The sequence below is a fragment of the Carassius auratus genome, chromosome 30 (genome assembly GCF_003368295.1).
Source record: "Carassius auratus strain Wakin chromosome 30, ASM336829v1, whole genome shotgun sequence".
In the NCBI taxonomy this organism is placed as follows: domain Eukaryota; kingdom Metazoa; phylum Chordata; class Actinopteri; order Cypriniformes; family Cyprinidae; genus Carassius; species Carassius auratus.
The window spans coordinates 27,021,328-27,044,246 of NC_039272.1; the positions used below are offsets into that span (position 1 = coordinate 27,021,328).

General features: G+C 35.6%; 1 protein-coding gene across 1 annotated transcript; it reads left to right on the plus strand.

The window, feature by feature from the left end:
• The first annotated feature begins 720 nt into the window (after nt 1-720).
• LOC113049832 (WD repeat-containing protein 36-like) lies at nt 721-21,473 on the plus strand. Its single transcript, XM_026212494.1, has 23 exons — nt 721-1,021; nt 3,868-3,895; nt 4,005-4,105; nt 4,225-4,342; nt 4,444-4,576; nt 5,226-5,280; nt 6,752-6,884; nt 6,972-7,147; nt 7,960-8,080; nt 8,181-8,246; nt 10,560-10,643; nt 11,285-11,439; nt 11,528-11,642; nt 11,725-11,890; nt 12,546-12,654; nt 13,044-13,123; nt 15,536-15,643; nt 17,289-17,386; nt 17,471-17,616; nt 17,710-17,826; nt 18,409-18,490; nt 18,574-18,761; nt 21,240-21,473. The coding sequence occupies exons 1-23, from the start codon at nt 869-871 to the stop codon at nt 21,387-21,389; spliced, it is 2,682 nt and encodes an 893-aa protein (XP_026068279.1). The 5' UTR covers nt 721-868; the 3' UTR covers nt 21,390-21,473.
• Nucleotides 21,474-22,919: the final 1,446 nt, after the last annotated feature.

Consider the following 22,919-nt stretch of genomic DNA (forward strand, 5'->3'; position numbering starts at 1 on the left):
ATCTTTAGCTGGACTCAAAATGAAAACTGTCCGGAGTTGCAGGAAATACAAGATATGATACGAGAAAGCAGTGTAAGAACAAATTTGTCACATTACAATTACTAATATTAACATTCAGAACAAAATAATTTAATTTCTGTAATTGTCAAGAAATTACATGCATGCAATTTTCTTTTTAGAACAAATGTGCCTATATACCTCCCCTGCAAAAAACACAATGCTCTACGAAATCCTTCCTGAGATGCTGGTGTGGATTTATTTCAAAGAATTTAAGCTATTTATAAGAAAAGCCACTCAGAAATTTGTTTAAAGCTGTTACTGTAATCTAAAAAGTCTCATCTGATTGTTGGCTATGGAAAATTTATGTATTTATGGATTATTGTAAAATGTACACTGCAGGAATTTTTTATATTAAAATATTTGTTAAACAATTAAATATTTAAAATATTTTTCTTTGGGTAAATTCACTGTGTCACTTTTTATTTTTTCAGAATTTAACATTTTATATTAACAGACTGACTTTGTGTGTGTGCATTGTAATACAATTTTTTTAAAAAAATTATAATGCGTTTAAATAACATAAAAAAACGGCTCCTTTCAACAAAGAAAATGAAAAAACCTCGGTAAAGCACATATAAGCTGGTTTGTCAGCTTGTTTATGAACCTAAAACCTAAAATAGGCCTAGTATAAGTTGGTAGGAACCTAACTTGCTGTAGAGAGTTTTCACACGAACTGTGTTTAGTGTAACACTGTTTGACAACAGCGGCTAGTGATACAGGAATGTGGAGGAAACGGTATTAGACATTTATCAGGATTCTGTTTACACTCAGAAATTTAAGATTCCACGTGTGAAAATACGCAAGCAGTATGTCTGCTGGAAAGAAAGGAAGCGCGATCTTCTCTGGATTCAGGGCGCTGGGACTTTACTCGAATCATCTGGCGCACGTGCTTCGATTCCATCAGAAGCACAGAGAGTTCTATGTGATCACTGCAGTCGGACAGTGCTTCCACACCTATAATGTAAGTGCAGAATAAATGAACGGAGAAGAACTTGAGAGAACCATTTGAAAACCATGGCAACTTCCCAAAAAGTAATGTGCGGTTGAACGTCTTGAACGTACCATGTAATACACTGTTATGTAAATTTCTGTGTATATATCAAAAGTGTCATTTTTTAAAAGTACTGTGGCGGTACCATCGCACAATTGAGTGCAGTGATTAAAAGGGTAGTTCACCCAAAAATGAAAATTCTGTCATTAACTACTCAGCCTCATGTCGTTCTAAATCTGTAACTCTGTGTTCACACTGCCTCCGTGGAGAGCATCAAAAATCGCTCTGGTCTCGCTGCCAACAATGCTGTAGAAAGATTGTGGACACTCTGGTGAACATCGAATGCTTATCTTGTATTTAAAGTGGCCGCAAAGGAAACAACCTTGTTGAACTTGTGCAGACTGACCACAGGGAGGGTAACGTTATAAGTTAACCTCATTTAATATTGTTGTGGACAAATTATTAAGATCCTTTACCTTATAATGTATAAAGCACTAATACCACGCTGTAAAAATAATCTGATACAAGTAAAAGTCCTGCACTGATAATGTTACTTAAGTATAATCAGGTATAAACATTACCTAATGTAAGTATAATCAGGAAAAATGATTTAAAGGTTTCAGAGTGAACTGTGACTATTATACTATTATTTATTATATCATTATATTATAATTCATATAAAGTCAATGCACATAAGCAGCTCACCAGGAACACCAACAATCTCAGACACCATGGTCCACGCATCATTTTTAGTTATTTATGTCCCTGTACGCAAACAGGGACATAGACAGCAAGGTTGCTACCATGATTAAGTTTCAGAAACATAGCCAGAACAACAGTTAAATAGTATGTAGCAGCCCCTTTCACACTGCACGTCGGACCCGCAAGATTCCCGTAACATTGCCTGGTCGCCTTCTGTGTGAAAGCAACCACGTCCAGGAATTGATTACCGAATTGAACCTGGGTCGGGGACCTAGTAACATTGCGGTAATCGATCCGGGACGAGCGCTGTGTGAACAAAAGCCAGATCTAATTCCGTATCGAAGTGATGACGCGCGTTATCGTGCGACTCTTTTACCGGCTGTTTTGAAGGAAGATCAACATTCGCGACGAAAACACATGTGCAAACTGTAAGCAGAGATCAGTTAGTTCCTCACTTTCCACACTGACGCCGAGATCGTTTGCTTGCTTCAGTGAAAGTATAACGTGCCTAGCGTTGTCCACTCGTACATTACACGTCACGCGCTGATGTCACGTGCGTTACGGGATCTTCAAGGGTTGTGTGTGAAAGCATATGTGCACCGGGTCATCACTGGCAGTGTGAAAGTGCCAAATCTAGCGACCAGGGAACAATTACAGGAACACTTTACCCCTGTATTTGCCGGAATGGCAGTGTGAAAGGGGCTTGTGACACCAGAGCCCCTTTCACACTGCACGTCGGACCCGCAATATTTCCGGAACATTGCCGGGTCGCCTTCTGTGTGAAAGCAACCACGTCCCGGGACTGATTACCGAATTGAATCCGGGTCGGGGACCTAGTAACATTGCGGAGTTCGACCCGGTACGAGCGCTGTGTGAACAAAAGCCAGATCTAATTCCGTGTCGAAGTGATGACGCGCGTTATCGCACAACTCTTTTACGAAAACACATGTGCAAACTGTAATGAAGCAGAGATCAGTTAGTTCCTCACTTTCCGCGCTGACGCCGAGATCGTTTGCTTGCTTCAGTGAAAGTATAACGTGCCTAGCGTTGTCGACTCGTACATTACACGTCACGCGCTGATGTCACGTGTCGTTGCGGGATCTTCAAGGGTTGTGTGTGAAAGCACGCACATATACCGGGTCAACACTGGCAGTGTGAAAGTGAAAAATCTAGCGACCAGGGAACAATTGCAGGAACGCTTTACCCCTGTATTTGCCGGAATGGCAGTGTGAAAGGGGCTCAGGGGTTCAACCATAATTTAACGAAGCTACAAGAATACTTTTTGTGTGCAAAGATAACACAAAGTGAATGTGTCATGATACTCTCTCCACAGTGGCAGCACCACAGCTTAAGAGATGAGGAGGATAATTGTTGAATAAAGTAGTTTTTTTTTTTTTCATTGTACACAAAAAATATTTTTGTAGATTTGTAAAATTACTGTTGAACCCCTGATGTCACATGGACTGTTTTACTGATGTCCTTGCGACGTTTCTGGACCTTGATCGTGGTTGTATCCTTGCTGTCTATGGAGGCTCTCAGAGCTCTCATATTTTATTATATCTTAATTTATGTTTCGTAGATTAATGGAAGTCTTACAGGTCTAGTATGACATGAGGGTAAGTAATTAATGACATAATGGAGGTGTTAAAATTCTGGTTGACTGTGGGTCCTTAAGTATTAATGTCTTAACGTTTTCCTAATAAAAGACCATAAAAAGTCTTAAAATGTCTTGGATTCAGATTTGATGGGTTTAAATATTTTTGTCACAATACCGTTAAATTATCTTCAGTCTCAAGGACCTAATGACTGCTTACAATCATTGGACAGAACAAAGATTTTTTTCTTCCTTACAGACAGACAAAATTGCATTAATGTTAGCAGAATACAGGTCGATCTCCCCTTTGTAAATAATTATGTAAGTCAAGCTTCAGCTAGCTGTAGACTTTTAATAAGACTTCTAGATAGTTTAAAATGTTTTAGTTTTTTACTGGTTAGACTTGAGTGTTTAAAAAAAGTGTGTTTAAAATTTTATTAAAATAGAAGATATTTATTTTAAATTGTAATTCATAATTCTTTGAGTGAAGTATAAAATGAACCCATCTTTTTTCTGGCAGGTAAAGAAACTTGGAATCGTTGCAGTCAGTAAGTAGGATTGCATGCATTTATGTTATACAGTGCACTTTTCACAAATCCACAAATTATAGTTTCCTTATGCATTTGATTAAAACAGTTGTAATTACCACTCGTACAGGTAATGCCCTCCCAGAAGACATTTCATCCATGGCTGCAGATCGTATGCTTGTCTATGCTGCATATGGAAAACTTATCTCTGCTTTTGCAAAAAACAAAGAGGTAAAGTGTCCACAGTTAGAGATGTACTGTATTTTTAAAGATGCAAAACACTAAAGAGACTTAAATGAAATAAGAATTAGTTCAGTGTAATACTACATGTTTTTGTCTCTTTCGTCCAGGTTGTTCACACATACACAGGCCATCAAGCTGATGTGCACTTACTGTTGCCTTTCGGAGATCATCTGATTTCTGTTGACAAGGACAATGTTGTCATTATTTGGGATGTGGAGTCTGAGGGTTGGTTTTTATTGTTTTTGCTAGATTTACATTTATTTCTTGCAAAAGAATCAAGGATATCTTCACAATGTATGTAATATGTTCTGTCAATCTCACTGCAGACACATACCTGCAGATTTCATATGACAAAACATCATTTGAAGTCTCTGCTCTGATGCATCCGAGCACCTACCTGAACAAAATCCTGTTTGGAAGCAGTCAAGGGAGTCTTCAGTTATGGAACATCAAATCAAAGTATGCACTTGTAATGGATTCTGATTATACTGCAGCTTCCATAACATTTAAAGTTTATGTATATACAGTTAAATCAAGGAATAATGGGATGAAGATCTGAGGGTGTATTCTCACCAAAACATGCCATCCAACTTACATTCCAAACATTTTTTTACTCAAAAATTCCCATTTTTGTCCACTTTCAAGTTTTTAATTTTAAAAACTTTTTAGCCAGATTTCACTACTGTGGTGTTGCTCAACCTTACCATATAGTAAGTACATGTAGTTAATTAGCACTACTCAGTACTTCAATGTACAATAACACTGTAACAAAGACACCTTAAAATAAAGTGTAACCAAATAAATATTACTATCTATATTTTTAAAAAGTGTGTTTAAAATTTTATTAAAATAGTAAATATTTATTTTAATGTTGTACTGTCTTTATGTAAATACATTTAAATGTAAGTTTGACGTATTTAGCTCTATTGGTTTAAATGGGTCTATGATGTTCTTTAGCTTACGATGCTTTTGGGGAATGCAGCACTGGACATTTCTTGATAGACATTTTTTGAGAATTAACCTTTATGTTAATTATGCAGTAATGTAGTACAGTAAATGTTATTTGATAATCAATTATTGAAACCAAATTCTGCTTTTCTTACCCCAGCAAACTCCTGTTTACATTTCCTGGATGGGCATCTGGTGTTTCTGTTCTTCAACAGGTTGGTTTTATTTCTTTCTTTATTCTTCTTTATATTAAAAAAAATAAATAATATTTAACATATTCATAATTGTCATGTTCAAAGAGTAATAACAGATATTCAGCAAATGAAACCTCTTGAGTATTAAAAAATTTGCACAGAACTATCAAAGATGCTAAAATTCTCTCCATGTTGCATCCCATTAACACGTATGTCCTAATCTGTTTTCCACCATTGCTTCTGAAAACATTAAAGATGCCATAGAATACAAAAATCACTTTTATAAGGTGTTTGAACATTTGTGTGGCCAAAGTGTGTGAAAACAACCTATCATTTTATCTATAAAGGTAAAAATACACCCATCATTGTTTTATAATCCCAATAAATCATAAACCGTTTCCCCACACTAGCAGTTCCAGATTTCACACTGCTATGACGTCATACTCAGGGACAGTCCCTCCTATTAGTGACACTCTCTGCCTTATTACCATATACACAGTGCTGAGTGAGAAACAGCGGCCCGCCATTACTGTTTTCTTGCTGTAGCTGCTGGAGACACAAAGACAGTGCCAAAGAGCCATTAAAAGTGTTGTGTGTTGGGATGAACCAATAAACAAAGGAGTCTCCATAGGTCGCTGAGAACACGGGGGTTAAATTTCATTTTCGAAGGAAATGTCACAGGAAATAAAATAAAAAAATGGAAAAGTGCTATACGTTTTTGTTAACATTTTACGCCGGACTGCCTCACAAACAAGTGTCAGTTCAGCACTGGAGTTGTGCAAAGATTGATCCTTCTTTCAGAATCAATACCAACACTTCGTGGTCAAACGTACAGACTCCAGACAAAGTAAACATCAAAATCATATTTTGTTTTCCAAAAGAGCTTGTTGGTTCTCTGTAAGGCTAATATTGCTAGAGCTACCATTGCCTGTTTTCACTAATGCTGCCTTCACATGCTACCACAATGATCGCAAATAGGAATGTGATCAATAAAAATTGCATTTGGAAGCAATGTGAAGTCACTAACAAAGTCACCACCAGTTAAACCATAAAATATAAATATAAATATTGGGAAGTTGAGGCCTAGTGGTTAGAGAGTTTGGCTCCTAACACTAGGGTTGTGGGTTCGAATCTCGGCCCGGCAATAACACGACTGAGGTGTCCTTGAGCAAGGCACTGAACCCCCAACTGCTCCCTGGGCGCCGCAGCATAAATGGCTGCCCACTGCTTCAGGTGTGTGTTCACAGTTGTGTATTCACTGCTGTGTGTGTGCACTTTGGATGGGTTAAATGCAGAGCATGAATTCTGAGTATGGGTCCCCATACTTGGCTGCCTGAATGTCACGTAATTTTTTTAAATATTGTATCAATACATTCTATAGCACCTTTAAGACTAAACCAACTAGTCAGTGGATAACCCATAAACCATCACTACTTTAATAGATCATTGGTAACTAATGTGCAATGTGTTCTGTCAAAACTATTCTCTTTAGACTCCAGCTGTAGATGTTGTGGGTGTGGGTTTAGCATCTGGGCAGATCATCATTCATAATATCAGATTTGATGAAACGCTGATGAAGTTCCAACAGGACTGGGGTCCGGTCACGGCTTTATCCTTCAGGACAGGTAATGTTGTTACTCAGGATTCACAAAGTGTGTTATATATTTTTTCGCCCATTTTATTGAACTTACTTTGTCCTTGTCCTTGGACAGACGGACATCCAATAATGGCATCTGGCAGTCCTATCGGACACATAGGATTGTGGGATTTAGAGGAGAAGAAACTAGTCAGTCAGATGCGGGATGCTCATACAACAGCCATCGCTGGCCTCACATTTCTTCAAAACGAACCCCTCCTGATCACTAATGGAGCAGACAATGCCATACGGGTTTGTATTGTTTGCTGAGACTTGTATTTCAAGATGTGAATAATCAGATGTATTTAGGGTTGGGTGATATGGCTACAAAATATTTTTTCCATATCATAAGAGAATGATATTTATCACAATATTTATTTATAATTAAGGGGGTAGGAAATGCTTTCCACATGTTTGTTACAGTCTGTAAATGAATGGAAACTTGAAAAAAAGTAGTTTCTTCACAATTAATCTTCACACAGTAAGATGCGTTTTTTTAGGAACCCATGAAATCTATTTTATTTTCTGGAGTTTTATAATTCAGTACACATTTATCATACAAAAATCATGTCTAATAAAATGAATTTACTTTAGGAATTTAATCAGTCTTTTCAAATGAAAAAAAAAAAAAGTTAATTTGCAGCAAAATTATTTTATATTCACTTTTATTTTTTGCCAAATGTGATGCTGTACAAAATAACTGTATAAATAAATGACAAAAACAATTTTGTTGTAAGATATCCTTGAAATTATTATTGCTTTAAGAATAACATTTTATTATACAATAATTATTTTGTCATATTTTCTTCAAGTTAAACTGAACATTTAGTTTGAAGAATTGTCAGAGACATGCAGATATTTTAGTGCCATCCATTAACTGACTGTTAATTTATTTCTGCTGTGTGATAGGCTGTTAGATGAATCTTTACAGAGTAAAGGTATCCAGTGCTTCTCATCGTCTACATAAATTTTATCGTAATCTTGATATGATACCACTTGTCTCCCAGCCCTAAATTGAATTCCAATGTGTATTATTGCAGTAAACAATGGCTTGTGTGATTTAGGTGTGGATTTTTGATGTAGCCGGAGGGGATGGACGTCTGCTAAGACAGCGAACTGGTCACAGCGCCCCACCAACAAAAATTAAGCACAATGACCAGAGCGGCTTATACATTCTTAGTGCAGGTACTTTCATATAAAGCAATTTTGAAGACTGGAGACAAGGGAAATCTTTGTATATAAATATATTCAAGCATAATTAATATCTTAATATTTCTTGTAATAGGTCAAGATGGTACTTTGCAGTCATTTTCAACTGTTCATGAAAGATTCAACAAGAGTTTGGGCCACGGTAATGACTATAATTACTCAACATGTTCTTGTTTGTGCATGTAAAGCTAATGTGTGTAATGCTTGTTATCAGCCATTGTTTGATGATTGTTTTAAAAATAATATTTTTTTTTTTTTTTTTTACATTGTCTGAAATAGATTTTAACCCTGTAATACCTTTATATATGATGTAATGGTCAGAATTTGGTCAGATTTATTTTATTTTCCCTAAATCAGCATATGTGTCCCTCTCGAGTTGTCTCAAGACACTGCAGTGCTACCACTATGGGGACCTTCCTTTCTGACCTTTCCTGAAGTCTTATTGGCTCACGCCAGTCTAGTTGACTGGCCAATTGATGCGCAGCATGCATCGTATGACAGTATAAAAGCCGATACTCTAAATCTAAATCACGATTTTAGCGTGCGCTAAATCTATTTTCTGCGTCCCTGACCTCCCGTAGTATGCTATCCGATCCAATCAGAATGCATTGCGCCTAACGCTAGAACAGAACAGACTGGTCATATGCCTAACTGCAGGTTCACACACTGTCTGTGATGCGCCTTTTTTCCGAGCCCATGTTAACTGATCAGAGCGTTCACACTGCACGCGGTAAAAGGCTAGAAATAAAAACGTGTTATTATAACTAATAATTAATATCTAACACATGAGCATAGAGAGAGTTGTGAGCGCACAGGACACGGTTTAATGAGAGGAGACATGTTTTAAGTGTGCACACTCTCCGCGCAGAGCAGCATGTATCTGAGCAAGTACATCTGGTTTTTTGACACTGCAAAGGAAATCTGCGTGCGAACTGAGAGATCCGCGCTCGTGCATTATTTTAATGGCCTTTCGCTTTATATTTATGCACTCTCGCTGCTGACTGTATACACACTGCAAACACCTGAGGCACCGCTACAATTAATAAGCTCTATGAACAATGCATGGCAAAAAAGAAAAGTCCATGGACACTGGATTTTTTTTTGTTGTTGCCGTAAGTGTATACATTTTGTTACATCTTTACTATAGTGATAATTTTGACTTCTGTCTGTTCTAGAGACGTTACAATTTTTTGATAAAGCTCTAATTGTTTTTTTTTTTTGGAAATATGTTTCAAATTAATCCTTATGACTGTAAAAGCATATCGGTGTGTCACAATCACAAAATTGATCAAAGAAATCACGATAGTTTTTTTTTTTTTTTCATATCGCACAGCCCTAGTTCATTCAATAAATACAGTTAACAATCTAGCTCTTGAGTACTTCGTTATTAACCCAACAATAGTGGGGTCAGTTAATTTTTTTGAATTTTTTTGTGGGCCGCGCAAACATACAGTATGTGTGTGGTTGCGTGGGCCACGAGCTGAAAAAGGTTGGGAATCACTGATATAGAGCATATATAACCAGCAATGAAATGTAAGTCAGGTCTGCTCCATGGACAGTGCAATTATTAAAGAATACAACACAGATGAAAATATACATAAATATAGCTATGTAAGAATGAAATATAAGTAAACAATACAAACATAAGAATAAAATATACAAAATATGTATACTGTAGAATTAAATATAGAATAGAGAATAATGTGCATGAAAGTACACTTTAGTCTTAAATATTATGATACACAGGAATGTATAAGAGTCAAATGTGCAAACAGGTTGACACTGTCAGTATGTCAATGTGAGGTAGAAAATGATGAATATATTACTGATAAAGTGAATATGAAGTGGAGATATGTTGATGTTAAGAGGCTGGTTTTGAGTTTAGGCTGCAGAAGCTCTTACCAGATGGCAGCAAAGTGAAAAGATGGTTACTGGGGTGTATGGAGTCCTTGATGATTTTAACAGCTCTGCTTTTGCAGCATTTATAAAGTAATTATTTTGATGAAGATATCTTTCAATAAGTCAACCTGTCTATTAGCCTACAGACACCGCAACCTGATTATATTATTTTCAAATTGATTTTTAAATTATAATTTAAAAATTATTGTCCCTTAATCAGTAGGGTACTCTTGAAATAAAGTTGCAGTGGTTGGGGCAGATTTTAATGATCAGTTCTACTTAAAAACTTGCAATCTAATCTTGATAACTTAGTTAGCGACGTACGAAAAGTGGGCCCCAGGTTTCCATCACTCAATCTCCCCAGTCAATTATTTGCTAAAGTATATAAAGGTAATTAAGCCCTCAAACTCACGACATCGGTTGGTCATGGAGAGTATCTTAATATACTTCACTTTTAATTATAAGCCTTTTCACATTATGGATATTAATGTCATTTAGTTTTGCTTTGTGTAATGTTTGCTTTGTGTAAGGCTTCAGTGGTTATTTTTACCAACAGGTACCCTCAACAAAACAAGAGCTAAAAAGAAAGGTGTGACACATGACACTGCAAGACTTCCAGCCATCACAACTTTTGCCTCAGGTGTGATTATCGTTTTGTTTTTTTGTGATTATTATTGTTTGTCATCATTAACTTACTAAACTTTTGTTCAAGTTTGTAACCCAAAATAAGATACTTAAGAATATTCTTTCATCAGTTTTGTCCATACATTGAAAGTCCATGCAAGCAAAATGTTTAATCTTCAAAAAGCACCTAAAGACGTTATAAAAATAATCCATATGATTTAAGCAATTTAATCTAAGTTTCAGTATATTTGATGGTTTTAAATTTGGCCTTTCACACTGATCAACCCACATAGAAAGACCACATCAAATATGACAAACGGAAGTGCAGTCGTGTGTGTGGGCATGATGCACAAGAACAATTGTCATTGGTCCAAAGTATGCACAGTTAGGTTTTTTAATATAACATATTGAAAAATGTTATATTAAAAAGCATTTTTTTTTTTTAAAAAATCTGGATTTGTGTTCCAAAAATGAACAAAAGTATTGTGTTTGGAATGACATGAGGGTGAGAATTAAATGTACTTTTATGTATTATCCCTTTATCTTTTAAGCTCTGTGCTTGCTGACCTCTTGATTCTAGCGAAACAAGTGTTAGAATGACCTTATAAATTAAAATACTGAAAGCCAATGTTGTGTTTATGCTGTTGTTTTGTATAGAAACTGCTCGTCAGAGTGACTGGGATGGCATTATTGCATGTCACCGTGGTTTCCTTGTGACTACGACATGGAACTACCAGAAAGGTTCGATTGGTGCCCACAAGCTGGAACCTGAACGCTTCAACAAGAACCGTAGCCTCAATGTCCATGCAACTGTAAGTCTGTAGATAATATGTGTGTTCACCTGACCATTCAGTCTTATAACAGATGATTTAAAATCCAGTTTGGTCATATGTTGTACAGGCTGTTGATGTCACATCCTGTGGGAACTTTGCAGTGATTGCCCTGTCTTCAGGACACATTGATGTGTACAACATGCAGTCTGGTTTTCATCGAGGGCATTATGGAAAGGACAAGGGTAGGTTAACTTACTGAACATCAGGGGTGAAATACATGCGATTTTAAGTCTAGATTCAGTGGCATTTTTTGTGTGTGTGCAGCACATGCAGGGCCTGTTCGTGGGGTCTCTGTGGATGCTCTCAACCAGTTGACAGTAAGTGTGGGAGCAGATCGCCTTCTGAAAATCTGGAGATTCAAATCCAAAGAGCTGTTGCACACACACAGCCTGCCAGCTTCCCCAGCATCAACTCTGCTTCACAGGGACAGGTATTGGAGACATGAATGAATTTTTCCCACATTTTCATTTTAAATGCATTGTGAATTAGTGACCAAAAGTGGATTTTCAGTTTCATCTGAAGCTGGTTTGGAGGCATGTTACATATTGCATTATATGGTTTTTGGCTAAATGAAAACTTAGATTTAGTTTTTGTAAAAAAAAAAATTAATACATTTGCATGACTGTAAGCTTTAAAAATGGTTTCCCACGGCATGTTATATTAACGGTTGAGGTGTGAAACTGCAAGTTGCTTAGGGAAGATATTGTTTATGCGATTTGGGCTTTGGCTTCGCTCTTCAGCATAAATTGATATGTTGATTTGAGGCATATCATTGTATTCGTTCTTACCAACAAAAACTTGTCAATTCTTGTAAGCTTCTTGCTGAATGTTTTTTTTTTTTTCTGTAGTGCAGTTTAAAAGGTTTTAGTCAATTGTTTGTTAGTAAATGTCTGTGTATTTTTCTTTTTTAACATTCAGTTAATGACAAAACATGCAATGCTTGTTTTCAGCTAGATTTGTATTGAATTTTTGTTAATTTTATTTAGATTTTTAACCAATTTGGCTACAATTGGCGTATGAGAAGGGAAATAATTTTCCAGACAGTGTTTGAATGATGTCGATTTATGCTTGGTCTTTCCAAACAGCGGGATGCTCGCCATCGCTCTGGATGATTTTTCCGTTCAAATTCTGGACATGGAGACCAGGAGAGCTGTCCGCAGATTCACTGGACATCGTGGGCAGATCAATGACATGGTGAGTTTAAGGGACAAAGTTTACCTTTTCCATTTTAAATTCATGCAACTTTAAGATTAAGTTGAGAAATCCCATGAATTATCATGAACTCGTATTGTATCGAAGGAATACTTTGACCTAAAATTGTTCTTATAATCACTCATCCAAACACAAAACACAAATCATGTTCATTCAAATTTTCATGCTCATGGAATTTTTATGGAATGAGCAATACTACACAATGCTTGACATGTCCTGGTTACCACTGTGTTTTATAATTTGGACAAAATATATTTTTTCGGATTATGTTCCATGTAAGAAAGTAAGTCAAATGTTTTTTGCATGAGGAAATTAAGTATAAGTAATGTATAATGAGTTTTTATGAAATGTGCCTTATGATTTTTGTCCAGACATTTAGTCCAGATGGACGTTGGCTGATTACAGCGTCTATGGACTGCGCCATCAGAACATGGGATCTTCCATCTGGCAGGTATAAAGATTAGAACATAAACCAAGGCAGTTCAACTGGGATGTCACAATTGGGTCTTTCAATTAATGAAGGAAGTGACTTTGCTGTCTGATGAATTCTGTATTCTATTTAATATTAATATTTGCTAAGGAAAAACACCCAAAGTGAAGAAAGTTCAAAGACATTAGTAAGGATGGTAGTCTAAGTAGGATCTTTATGATATATTATGATATTTTAAAATAATTTAAACTTGATAATAAATCAAATCTGTAAAAAATAAATCTTTCCCTTCTTAAGAATTTAACTAAATATTGCTTCAAAACATAAATATTTAGCAATAGAGTAAAATAAAAACACATTTTAAGCAATATTAAAGTTAGTTCAACCAAAACTGAAAATTCTGTCATTAGTTAATCAACCTCATGTCATTCTAAATCTGTAAGACCTTCGTTTATCTTCAAAATCCGAGGGCTATCATCAGATCCTCGATAGACTGCAAGGTTACTACTTTTTTTTTCAAGATTCAGGTTTCAAGATTTTTATTAGTCACATACAAACTTATATATAGCATATATAACCAGCAGTGAAATGTGAGTCGGGTCCACTCCATGGACAGTGCAATTATTAAAGAAAACAACACAGATGAAAATATACATAAATATAGCTATGTAAGAATGAAATAAAAGTAACCAATAAAAATATAAGAATAAAATATAAAAAAGATGTATATTGTAGAATTAAGTATAGAACGCAAAATAATGTGCATGAAAGTAAACTAGTCTTAAATATTAAGATATACAGGGATGTACAATGTGCATATGTGCATTATACTGTAGTCTTAAATATTACGATACACAAGAATGTACAAGAAGCAAACGTGCAAACAGGGTGACTATGTGAGTTAGTGAATGATGAAGATCTTACTGATAAAGTGTACATTAAGTGGAGGCATGAGGATGTTAAGAGGCTGGTTTTGAGTTTAGGAGCCTGATGACCTGGGTGAAGAAACTCCTCCTGAGTCTCTCAGTTTTTGCCATCAGGCTAAGGAAGCGCTTACCAGATGGCAGCAAAGTGAAAAGATGGTTACTGGGGTGGGTGGAGTCTTTGATTTTAGCAGCTCTGCTTCTGCAGCATTTGAGATAGATGTCCTGCAGAGAGGGGAGAGCAGACCCTGAAATGCGCTCACCTAAGCGCACAACTCTCTGCAGGGCTTTGCAGTCTTGACTGGAGCTGTTTCCATTCCACACTGAAATACTACTGCGATCAAGGTCCAGAAATGTAGCAAGAACATCAGAATAGTCCATGTAACATCAGTGGTTCAGCTGTATTTTAACGATGTCCTTGCTACATTTCTGGACCTTGATCTTGGTAGAACCCTTGCTGTCTATGGGAGGGTCAGAGAGCTCTCAGATTTAATCAAAAATGTCTTAATTTGTTTTTGAAGATGAACAAAGGTCTTACGGGATGGGAACGACATGAGGTTGGGTAATTAATGACAGTTTTTATTTTTGGGTGAAATATCCCTTCAAGCGATAATAAATATTGTATACAGTATCTGTTTTTTTAGCATTTGAAACATGCTGTGCAAATTGTAATGTAAATTTGTGCTGGATGAGAGAGGTACATGAGCCTATGTTAATTTGTATAGTGCATTTAATACACGCCAGTTGTTTCAGTTTCACTTTGAATAAAAAAAATAATAATTTAGTCTGTTATTTACAATGAGCACCACTATAATTTAATCTTGTTTTATACCTTTTCGGTTCTATTCCGGTTCTCTGAATATCATAAAATTTAAAGGATTTGATGAGGTGAGTGAGTCGAGCTAAAATATGCATTTGGAGTATTTATATTAGTAAATGTTTTATTTAGTTTAAATGTCATTGTTTATTATCTTCAATTGAATGCTTCTAAATATTTTTACAATGAGGTGTTTAGCTGTTGTTGTTTTTTCTTCTTCTTTTTTTTTTTTTTTGGACACTATGGCCCTGAAAGAATGAAGTAACTCTAGAACCCAGGCAAAAAATTAAATTAAAAGTAAATTTAATTATTTTCGTTAGTGTCCTGTAACAGTTCTACTGTAGTTCTACTGTAACCCACAAAAGTAGCCTTTTGAAGGAGGGAAAGACCAGACCAGTGACACCTTCCTTTATGTAATTTACTGGTTAGATATTTGTGATGACCTTTTCTGTTTACTCGGTCACAGATTGTTTCAAAGTAACCAGTAAAACCTAATTAAGTGATAACTATTATCTTTCAAAGATGTGGCCGTAATGACATTTAGTACATTGGATATGTACATATATATAATTTTCTTCTTTATTGAACGGGGATTCCTCTAGCAGATGAAGTCCCCTCTGGCCCTATTAAGTGATTGAATGATTTCCATTCACACTGTCATACCTTTCCACATTTTCTTGCTGTCTTTCATAGTTTGGTCGACTGTTTCCTGGTAGACGCAGCAGCCGTCAGTCTCAGTATGTCCCCTACCGGGAACTTCCTTGCCTCGTCACACGTTGATGGCCTAGGTATTTATTTGTGGTAAGAGATTGCCTTGCAGATACTGTCTCTGTGAACTCTTGTTTTTACTTTTCAGTTATTTTCCACACACTTGAGATGAAGATTAGAACAGTACAATTTTGGAAAGCCATTAGCACAATTGTCTTGCTCATAATTGTGGGTTGAGTTCTTGAGGTTGCAACTTTTAATCTGCTGATGAATGTATGAATGGCTTATTTTATTTACTCATGCTAGTGTTTTTTCCAAACCATGATTTTTTTTCCCATGCAAAGAAAAAAAGAGATGTTTTGAGATGTTCCGTCTGCTCTTTTTCATGCAGTGACCAAGTTATGAAAATATGGAAAATATGAAAATGAAAACAAAGGGCTATCTGTGAACTGTGAATTTATGTGTGTAGATCAAATTGAAGTGCAGACTTGAAGCTTTAATTCAAGGGGTTGAACAAAAATATAAAATGCTTAGGAATTACCATTTTTATACAAGGTCAAGGTAGCATTTATTGTCTCTGTTAGGAGAAATTTGTTTTAGATTAGGGAAACTGCTGCCACATCAAGACATAACAACATACAACATATAAAATGAAAGAGTAAAATACATTTAAATTCCAAAAACCTACATCATAAAAACAGTACATATATCATATATCAATACACAACACAGTCCTCAATTCCTGCCTCTTGTACCCTCTATTACCATTATTTATCTTTATCTTCCTGCATTTGCGCATTAATAAATTTAATAGACAATGGTAAAAATGAATATGTATATCGGTTATACTTGCATAATGTAATGTAACCCTGTATCTCCGTCCAGAATTCATCAGTTTGTCCTCTGTGGACATCCAGACCTTTTTTATGTTGCTGAGCTCACAAGTGCATTTCTTTTCTCAGAATGTAGCAGACTATTTTGGCCACTCTTCCTGCTATCTATCTGATGATTTTGTTTTGTTTTTGAAGCCTAACAATTGTCTGTTTCACCTGAAGAGCTCTTGTGACTGCGGATTCAGCTTCCAAATACAAAAGGCACAGTCAACTCCAGAACTTTCACTTGCTTAATTGATGTAGAAATAATGAAGGAATAGCCCACATCTGTCCATGAAACAGCTTTTAAGTCAGTTGTCCAATTACTCATGGTCCCTTGAAAAAGGGGGGAGGTACATATTAAAGAGCTGTATTGCCTTAACCTTTCCTCTAACTTCGATGAGAATACCCTCAATTTAAGCTCTAAAGTGTGCACTTTAAGTCCATTTATTATATAGCTGTAACTTGAATATGTTTTGGTCAGCAGCTAAAATAATAAAAATTGTGCCTTTGTCCAAATATATATGGACCTAACTGTCTAACCCTACATAAAGCCTACTGTATCATATTTGATGAAGAAATTTCTAAAGCCTCTATATTATCAATGATTTAGCTTTGCAAAACAAAAACAAACAAAAACTGTTGTACACCGTGTACTACATGCTTTCTGTTGTCTGATGGTTACGTTTAATTCTAAAAATGTCCCCTTTGGATCGTGGTAGTCTTTTTGTTATGATATAATTATTGATTTTTATGAAGAAAAATTTTTTTTATTGTTGGTTATATGTCAAGATGAACACTTGAGCACTGATTTTTCTGAAAAGATATGTGTGGATAATCATGCTGTCGTTTTGGATATTTTCTAGGTCCAATAACACACTGTGCAGTATGGTGTCATTGCGCCCTCTTCCTGCAGACTATGAGCCGACTGTGGTCATGCTGCCAGGCACCTGCCCAAGCAAAGGTGTGACCACATTATCATATTGATAATAATTAGAAAATAATTTCACTCGAGACTAAGTCCCGTTGATTGTGTGCTTGTGAACAGATACAGAAGAGGAGGAAGTTTTAGATGCTGACAGCTCTGAGATGCTTGAGTACATTTCACCAGCGCAGCTGGATGAACATCTGGTCACACTCTCTCTGCTTCCTGACTCACGCTGGAAGAACCTGCTGCATCTGGACATCATCAAAGTATGTGCATGTAAAACTTAAAAAGCAGTCTTTGCTTAACTGTGATGTATTTGAAAGGACATTACAAACCCTGTGAAAAATCTTCACCTACAGAAAAAGAATAAACCCAAAGAGCCCCCGAAATTGCCAAAAGCTGCACCCTTCTTCATTCCCACCATTCCAGGGCTGGTGCCCCAGTTTGCTCTACCCACCACACCCTCAGAGGACCAGGTAAACTACCTTCGATAGTGACCCTGCTGAGTATTTTTTGTTGGGAATTTATTATTGTATGTATAAAATGAATATATTAAATTAAGTATATTTGTTATTAAGTTTGCCTAAAATATTGACTGGAAAATATGAAAATATTCAGTGGTATATTGATAAATAATATTTTTTACATAACCCACCATTAAAAAAATAAATAATAATAAATATATTCATTGAGAACTAATTAATTTAATGAAAATACTTTGTCATTGTTACAAAAATGTTTATATTCACAACAAATGCTCAGTATTCACAATAATAAGAAATGTTTCTTGAGCCCCAAATCAGTGTATTAGAATGATTTGAGGGATTGTGGAACACTAAATACTGCTGAAATTTCAACTAAGCCATCACAGATATAAATTACATTTAAAAATATATCAAAATAGACAATTTATTTTAAATGGTTAATATTTTGCTGTTTTTACATGTTATTGTACATATGTAAAATGTGTTTCTATTGTTTGTGTATATGTGTGTATATATATATATATATATTTTAAATTAGCCTCTTTTTTTTTTTTTTTTTTTTTTTTTTTTTAGTCTAAAGTTGTCAACTTGGGAGTGTTGGCACAGAAGTCTACCTTCTACCTTCAGCTTGAAAACGCTTTAGACAACAACTCATGTAAGCCCTTTATACTTGATGCTGTACTGTTGAGTTTGCAATAGCTGTGATGTGAATGATCACTGTGTTAATCATCATTACAGATGAGGAGCCAGTGAAGCTGTTGAGAGAGTTGGGCCCTTCTGCCATTGAAACAGAACTTCGGGCCCTGTCACCAGATATGGGCGGAGAGGTCCGAGTTATGCAGAGCTTCCTCAAGATGATCAGCTGCATTCTTCAGTCCAAAAGAGATTTCGACCTGGCTCAAGCCTACCTAGCATTGTTCCTTAAGGTAAGAAATGGTAATATTTAATTACATTTCCATGCAATTGCAATTACCATTTTTATATCATCTTTACACAATAGATTTGACTTAGTTCCATTATAAAACCTTTTTTCTGAGGTTCTTGTTTGACAAAACCTTTGATTGCTTGGTTTCTGTTTCTTTCTAATCATGCTGGGAAGCCCCTGTTCACCGTCAAACATCGTTGACCTAGAAATCCTGTTTCGCATTAATCGTGTATCCACATTGCAGATAAAGACTGAAATACAGCTTTTTTTAATTGAACCTTGAAATATTTAGTCATTATTTATCAAATTAAATTAGATTCAACTATTGTCATTATGCAGAGTACAAGTACAGAGCTAATGAAATGCAGTTAGTATCTCACCAAAAGTGCAAGAATATAGTGTTGTATATACATATAAGTGCAGAGTAAGTGAAGCTATGATTTACAGAAAGTACAGTTGCCATATACAGTATTAAGCAGAGTATGTACATAATATAAATAGGAATGCAGTGTAGGGATTATATGTACATTATGAACAGAGTAATGTATGATTATATATACATTAAGAACAGCAATAATTAAAGAACATTGGTAATACAGTTGGATGAGTGTGCAATAGAATTGTTAAACAATGTATTCTATGCAAAATAACAGTAATGCAATGATATTTTTATAGATATCGTTTACTGTGCTTTGTACAGTAAAACCTTTGGACAGTTTACAGTCCAATACCTTGAACAATGTGCAGACTGTGCAAAATATGAGTAGTGCAATACATACGTGTAAAGTACTGTGACCAGTGCAGTAAGAGAGCAGGTGCAGGTTAGATTGGTGGTGTGGAGTTCAGAAGTGTCACAGCTTCAGGGAAGAAGCTCTTCCTGAGCCTACTAGTGTGAGAGCGTAGGCTCCTGTAATGTCTGTCAGATGGAAGGAGGGTGAAGAGTCCATGATTAGGATGAGAGGCATCCTTGATGATGTTTCTTACCCTGCCCAGGCAGCGCTTGTGATTTAATGTTCTCCATGGAAGTTAACTGGGTGCCATCCCTGTAGGCTGACTCATCATCATCTTTGATCAGACTTATCACCGTGGTATCATCTGCAAATTTGATTTATGGTGTTGGAGCCATAAACAGGAACGCAGTCATGGGTGAATCGGGAGTATGGGAGAGGGCTCAGTACACAGCCCTGTGGCACGCTGGTGTTCAGGGTGATGATGCAGGATGAGAGGTTATCTAACTTAACAGACTGAGCTCTGTTAGTCAGAAAATCTAGAATCCAGTTGCAGATGCATGTGCTGGTTATAAGATTAATGCAAATTATTTATAATAAACATTTTAACACATTTGATATTTACCATAAACAATGAAGGGCTTAAATTGTAGAAAATTGTTGAAACAAGTCTGCATTTACTTAATCAGAAACACAGGAAATAGAAATAACACTGAAATAACTACTTCTATTTCAATTTATTTAAAAATGTCAGTCACATGATCCTTGAGAAATCATTGTTATATATGCTGATTTTATTCTCTAGGAACATTTCTTATTTTTATGTATTGAATACATTGTTTTTGCATATTTTCATGCAAATCCTGATACACTACCATATAAATATACCATATAAATATGAAAGTGAAAAAAAGTGAAAGTGACATACAGCCAAGTATGGTAGCCCATACTCAGAATTGGTGCTCTGCATTTAACCCATCCAAAGTGCACACACAGCACTGAACACACACACACACCATGAACACACACCTGGAGCAGTGGACAGCCATTTATGATGTGGCACCCTCAAGGCCAAGAGCACCTAAGTTGTAAATATAAGTTTTTTTACAGCAAAAATGTATTAAACTGATCAAAAGTGATAGCAAAGGCTCCTATTATATTACACAAATATTTTATTATAAAATAAATCCTGTTCAATCGATTTTCGTACCTGTCCCAAACTTTCAGTGTCAGTGGAAATGTTATTGTTCTATATAATAAACGTGCTGTAATAAATATATAAATATGTTCTTTAATTTTTGTAGGATCTTTCACACAATATAAACTTATAAAGTATAATAATGCCATTTAATGTTATAGTATTAACAAATTATTTTTTTTTACATTTATAAAAGGGGCTACAACATACACATGATGTGATGATTTTGAATTTGTCTCAGTGTTTTTAGGTGCATAGATAAATTTTTCATGAAAGTTGTAATTTTGCTGGATATGACACACAGGATTTGTTCTGTTTTTAAACAGCAGATGGCAGCAAATGTACATAAACACATTTCCCTTTATGGTCTATAGTTCAGCATCTTTCAGGACTGTCTCCTTTTTTCTGCACTGTAAATACTAATAAAAGAATTTACTTTATATACTGTCATGTTATTACATCTAAACAATATCTAGTAACAGAACAATTTTGGGGTGTTTGAGTGAAAAGAGGTCTTTTGAAGTTTTAACTCAATGTCATCTTGCTGTTCCAGCTCCATCTTCGTTTCATCGCAGACCAGCCCGAACTGATGGAGGAAGCGGAGAGTGTGTCGGCACAGCTGGAGGAGACATGGATGTCCATGCAGACACTCTTAAATCAGAACATTTGTCTGTTGTCTTATATCAAGAGTGCACTACTGTAAATCACCTTTCTCCAAGTTGTTGAATGTTTGTATCAGACTAAATGTTACTGCCTTATTTTGTTAATACAATTTCAAATAATACCATATCTATGTGATTTTTTTTTTTTCTTCTTATAGTTTGGGTAAGGAGATAATGTCAGTCATATACATTACATAATGGGCACTGAAGGATTGACAAAATATTAAACCAAGACCTAAAAGTATAGTTTTAGTTTTACAAAAAAAATTTGCAGAAGATGTACTACTACTCAGGCCGTCCAAAATGTAGAGTTGAATTAGAAAAGATTTGGAAAAATTAAGAATGACATCACTTGCTCTGCAGTGAATGGGTGCTGTCTTAATGAGTGCTTAAACAACTGACTGAAACATCACAATAATCCACATGACTCCAGTCCATTAATTAATGTCTTGTGAAGTGAAAAGTTTCTTGTTTGTAAGAATCAAATCTATCATTAACACATTTTAACCTAAAACCATCACTTCTGGCCATAATAGTGCTGCTTCAGTGCAAATTTTCATCCTCTGTTGTCCTCTCACATTAGAATACACAGACATTTTTTAGAACGGTTTCAGACTTTTCACTTGTAAGGTTTAATTACTATTGGCAAACCGATACCTACGACTTTTGCCTCAAACGCTTTAATTTCCCGATTATTAATGGTTAGTACGGTAGTTAAGTTAAGGGGTTGGGTAGGATTAGGGATGTAGAATATGAATATGCAGAATATAATGATAAACAGCCAATATGCTAAAAATGCATGCTAATAAGCCACTAGTAAATAGTGAGAAATTGTTCCTATACTGAAGTGTCAGTACAAACTCATCTACATCTTGTATGGCCTGATTAATATAGTGCATTTTCAGTTTTGGGTAGAACTGTCCCTATAAATAAATGCTATTTGATTTGCTATTTTGTCTTTTAAAATTGATATTAATACATGTTATAGTGTCTAAATACCTGGACCCACTGTGCATAATCTATAGTATGTTACATATATATGCACACGTCCATTATTTTGCATGCAGATGCAAAAAAAAAAAAAAAAAAAGAGCCTACATCACCTCCCAGTTCTTATTTTTTTGCATTACTGAGTGTCCAGGAAGTGAATATGAGATGAGAGGGATGCTGGTGGTTAGCTGGGATTGTGGTTGTTTTGTGTTGAGCAGATAGTGAACAGATGGGTCTCTCTGTGTGGGAGCCCAGATCACTCCTGCACTGCTTGAGCTTTAAAGGATGACCAGTCATGCAGGCCCATTAAGTACAGATCTGGACTCGGTGTGTGTGATTTCTTTCTATTAGCACATTCAAATCTTCATTGAAATTGACATATTTGAAAAAGAAAAATGATTGTCAAATACACATTAAATCAGACTTGGTAAGGGAATTGCTGTCATCCTAAAGTACATGCTTCAGATGTGGGACCCAATTGTTGTCTGAGTACCAGGATTTTAATTAAGTTTAAGTTTAATTAAGTAAAATTAAGTATTTAATTTTAGGAATCTGATTAGGTTATCCAGATAACATGTAAT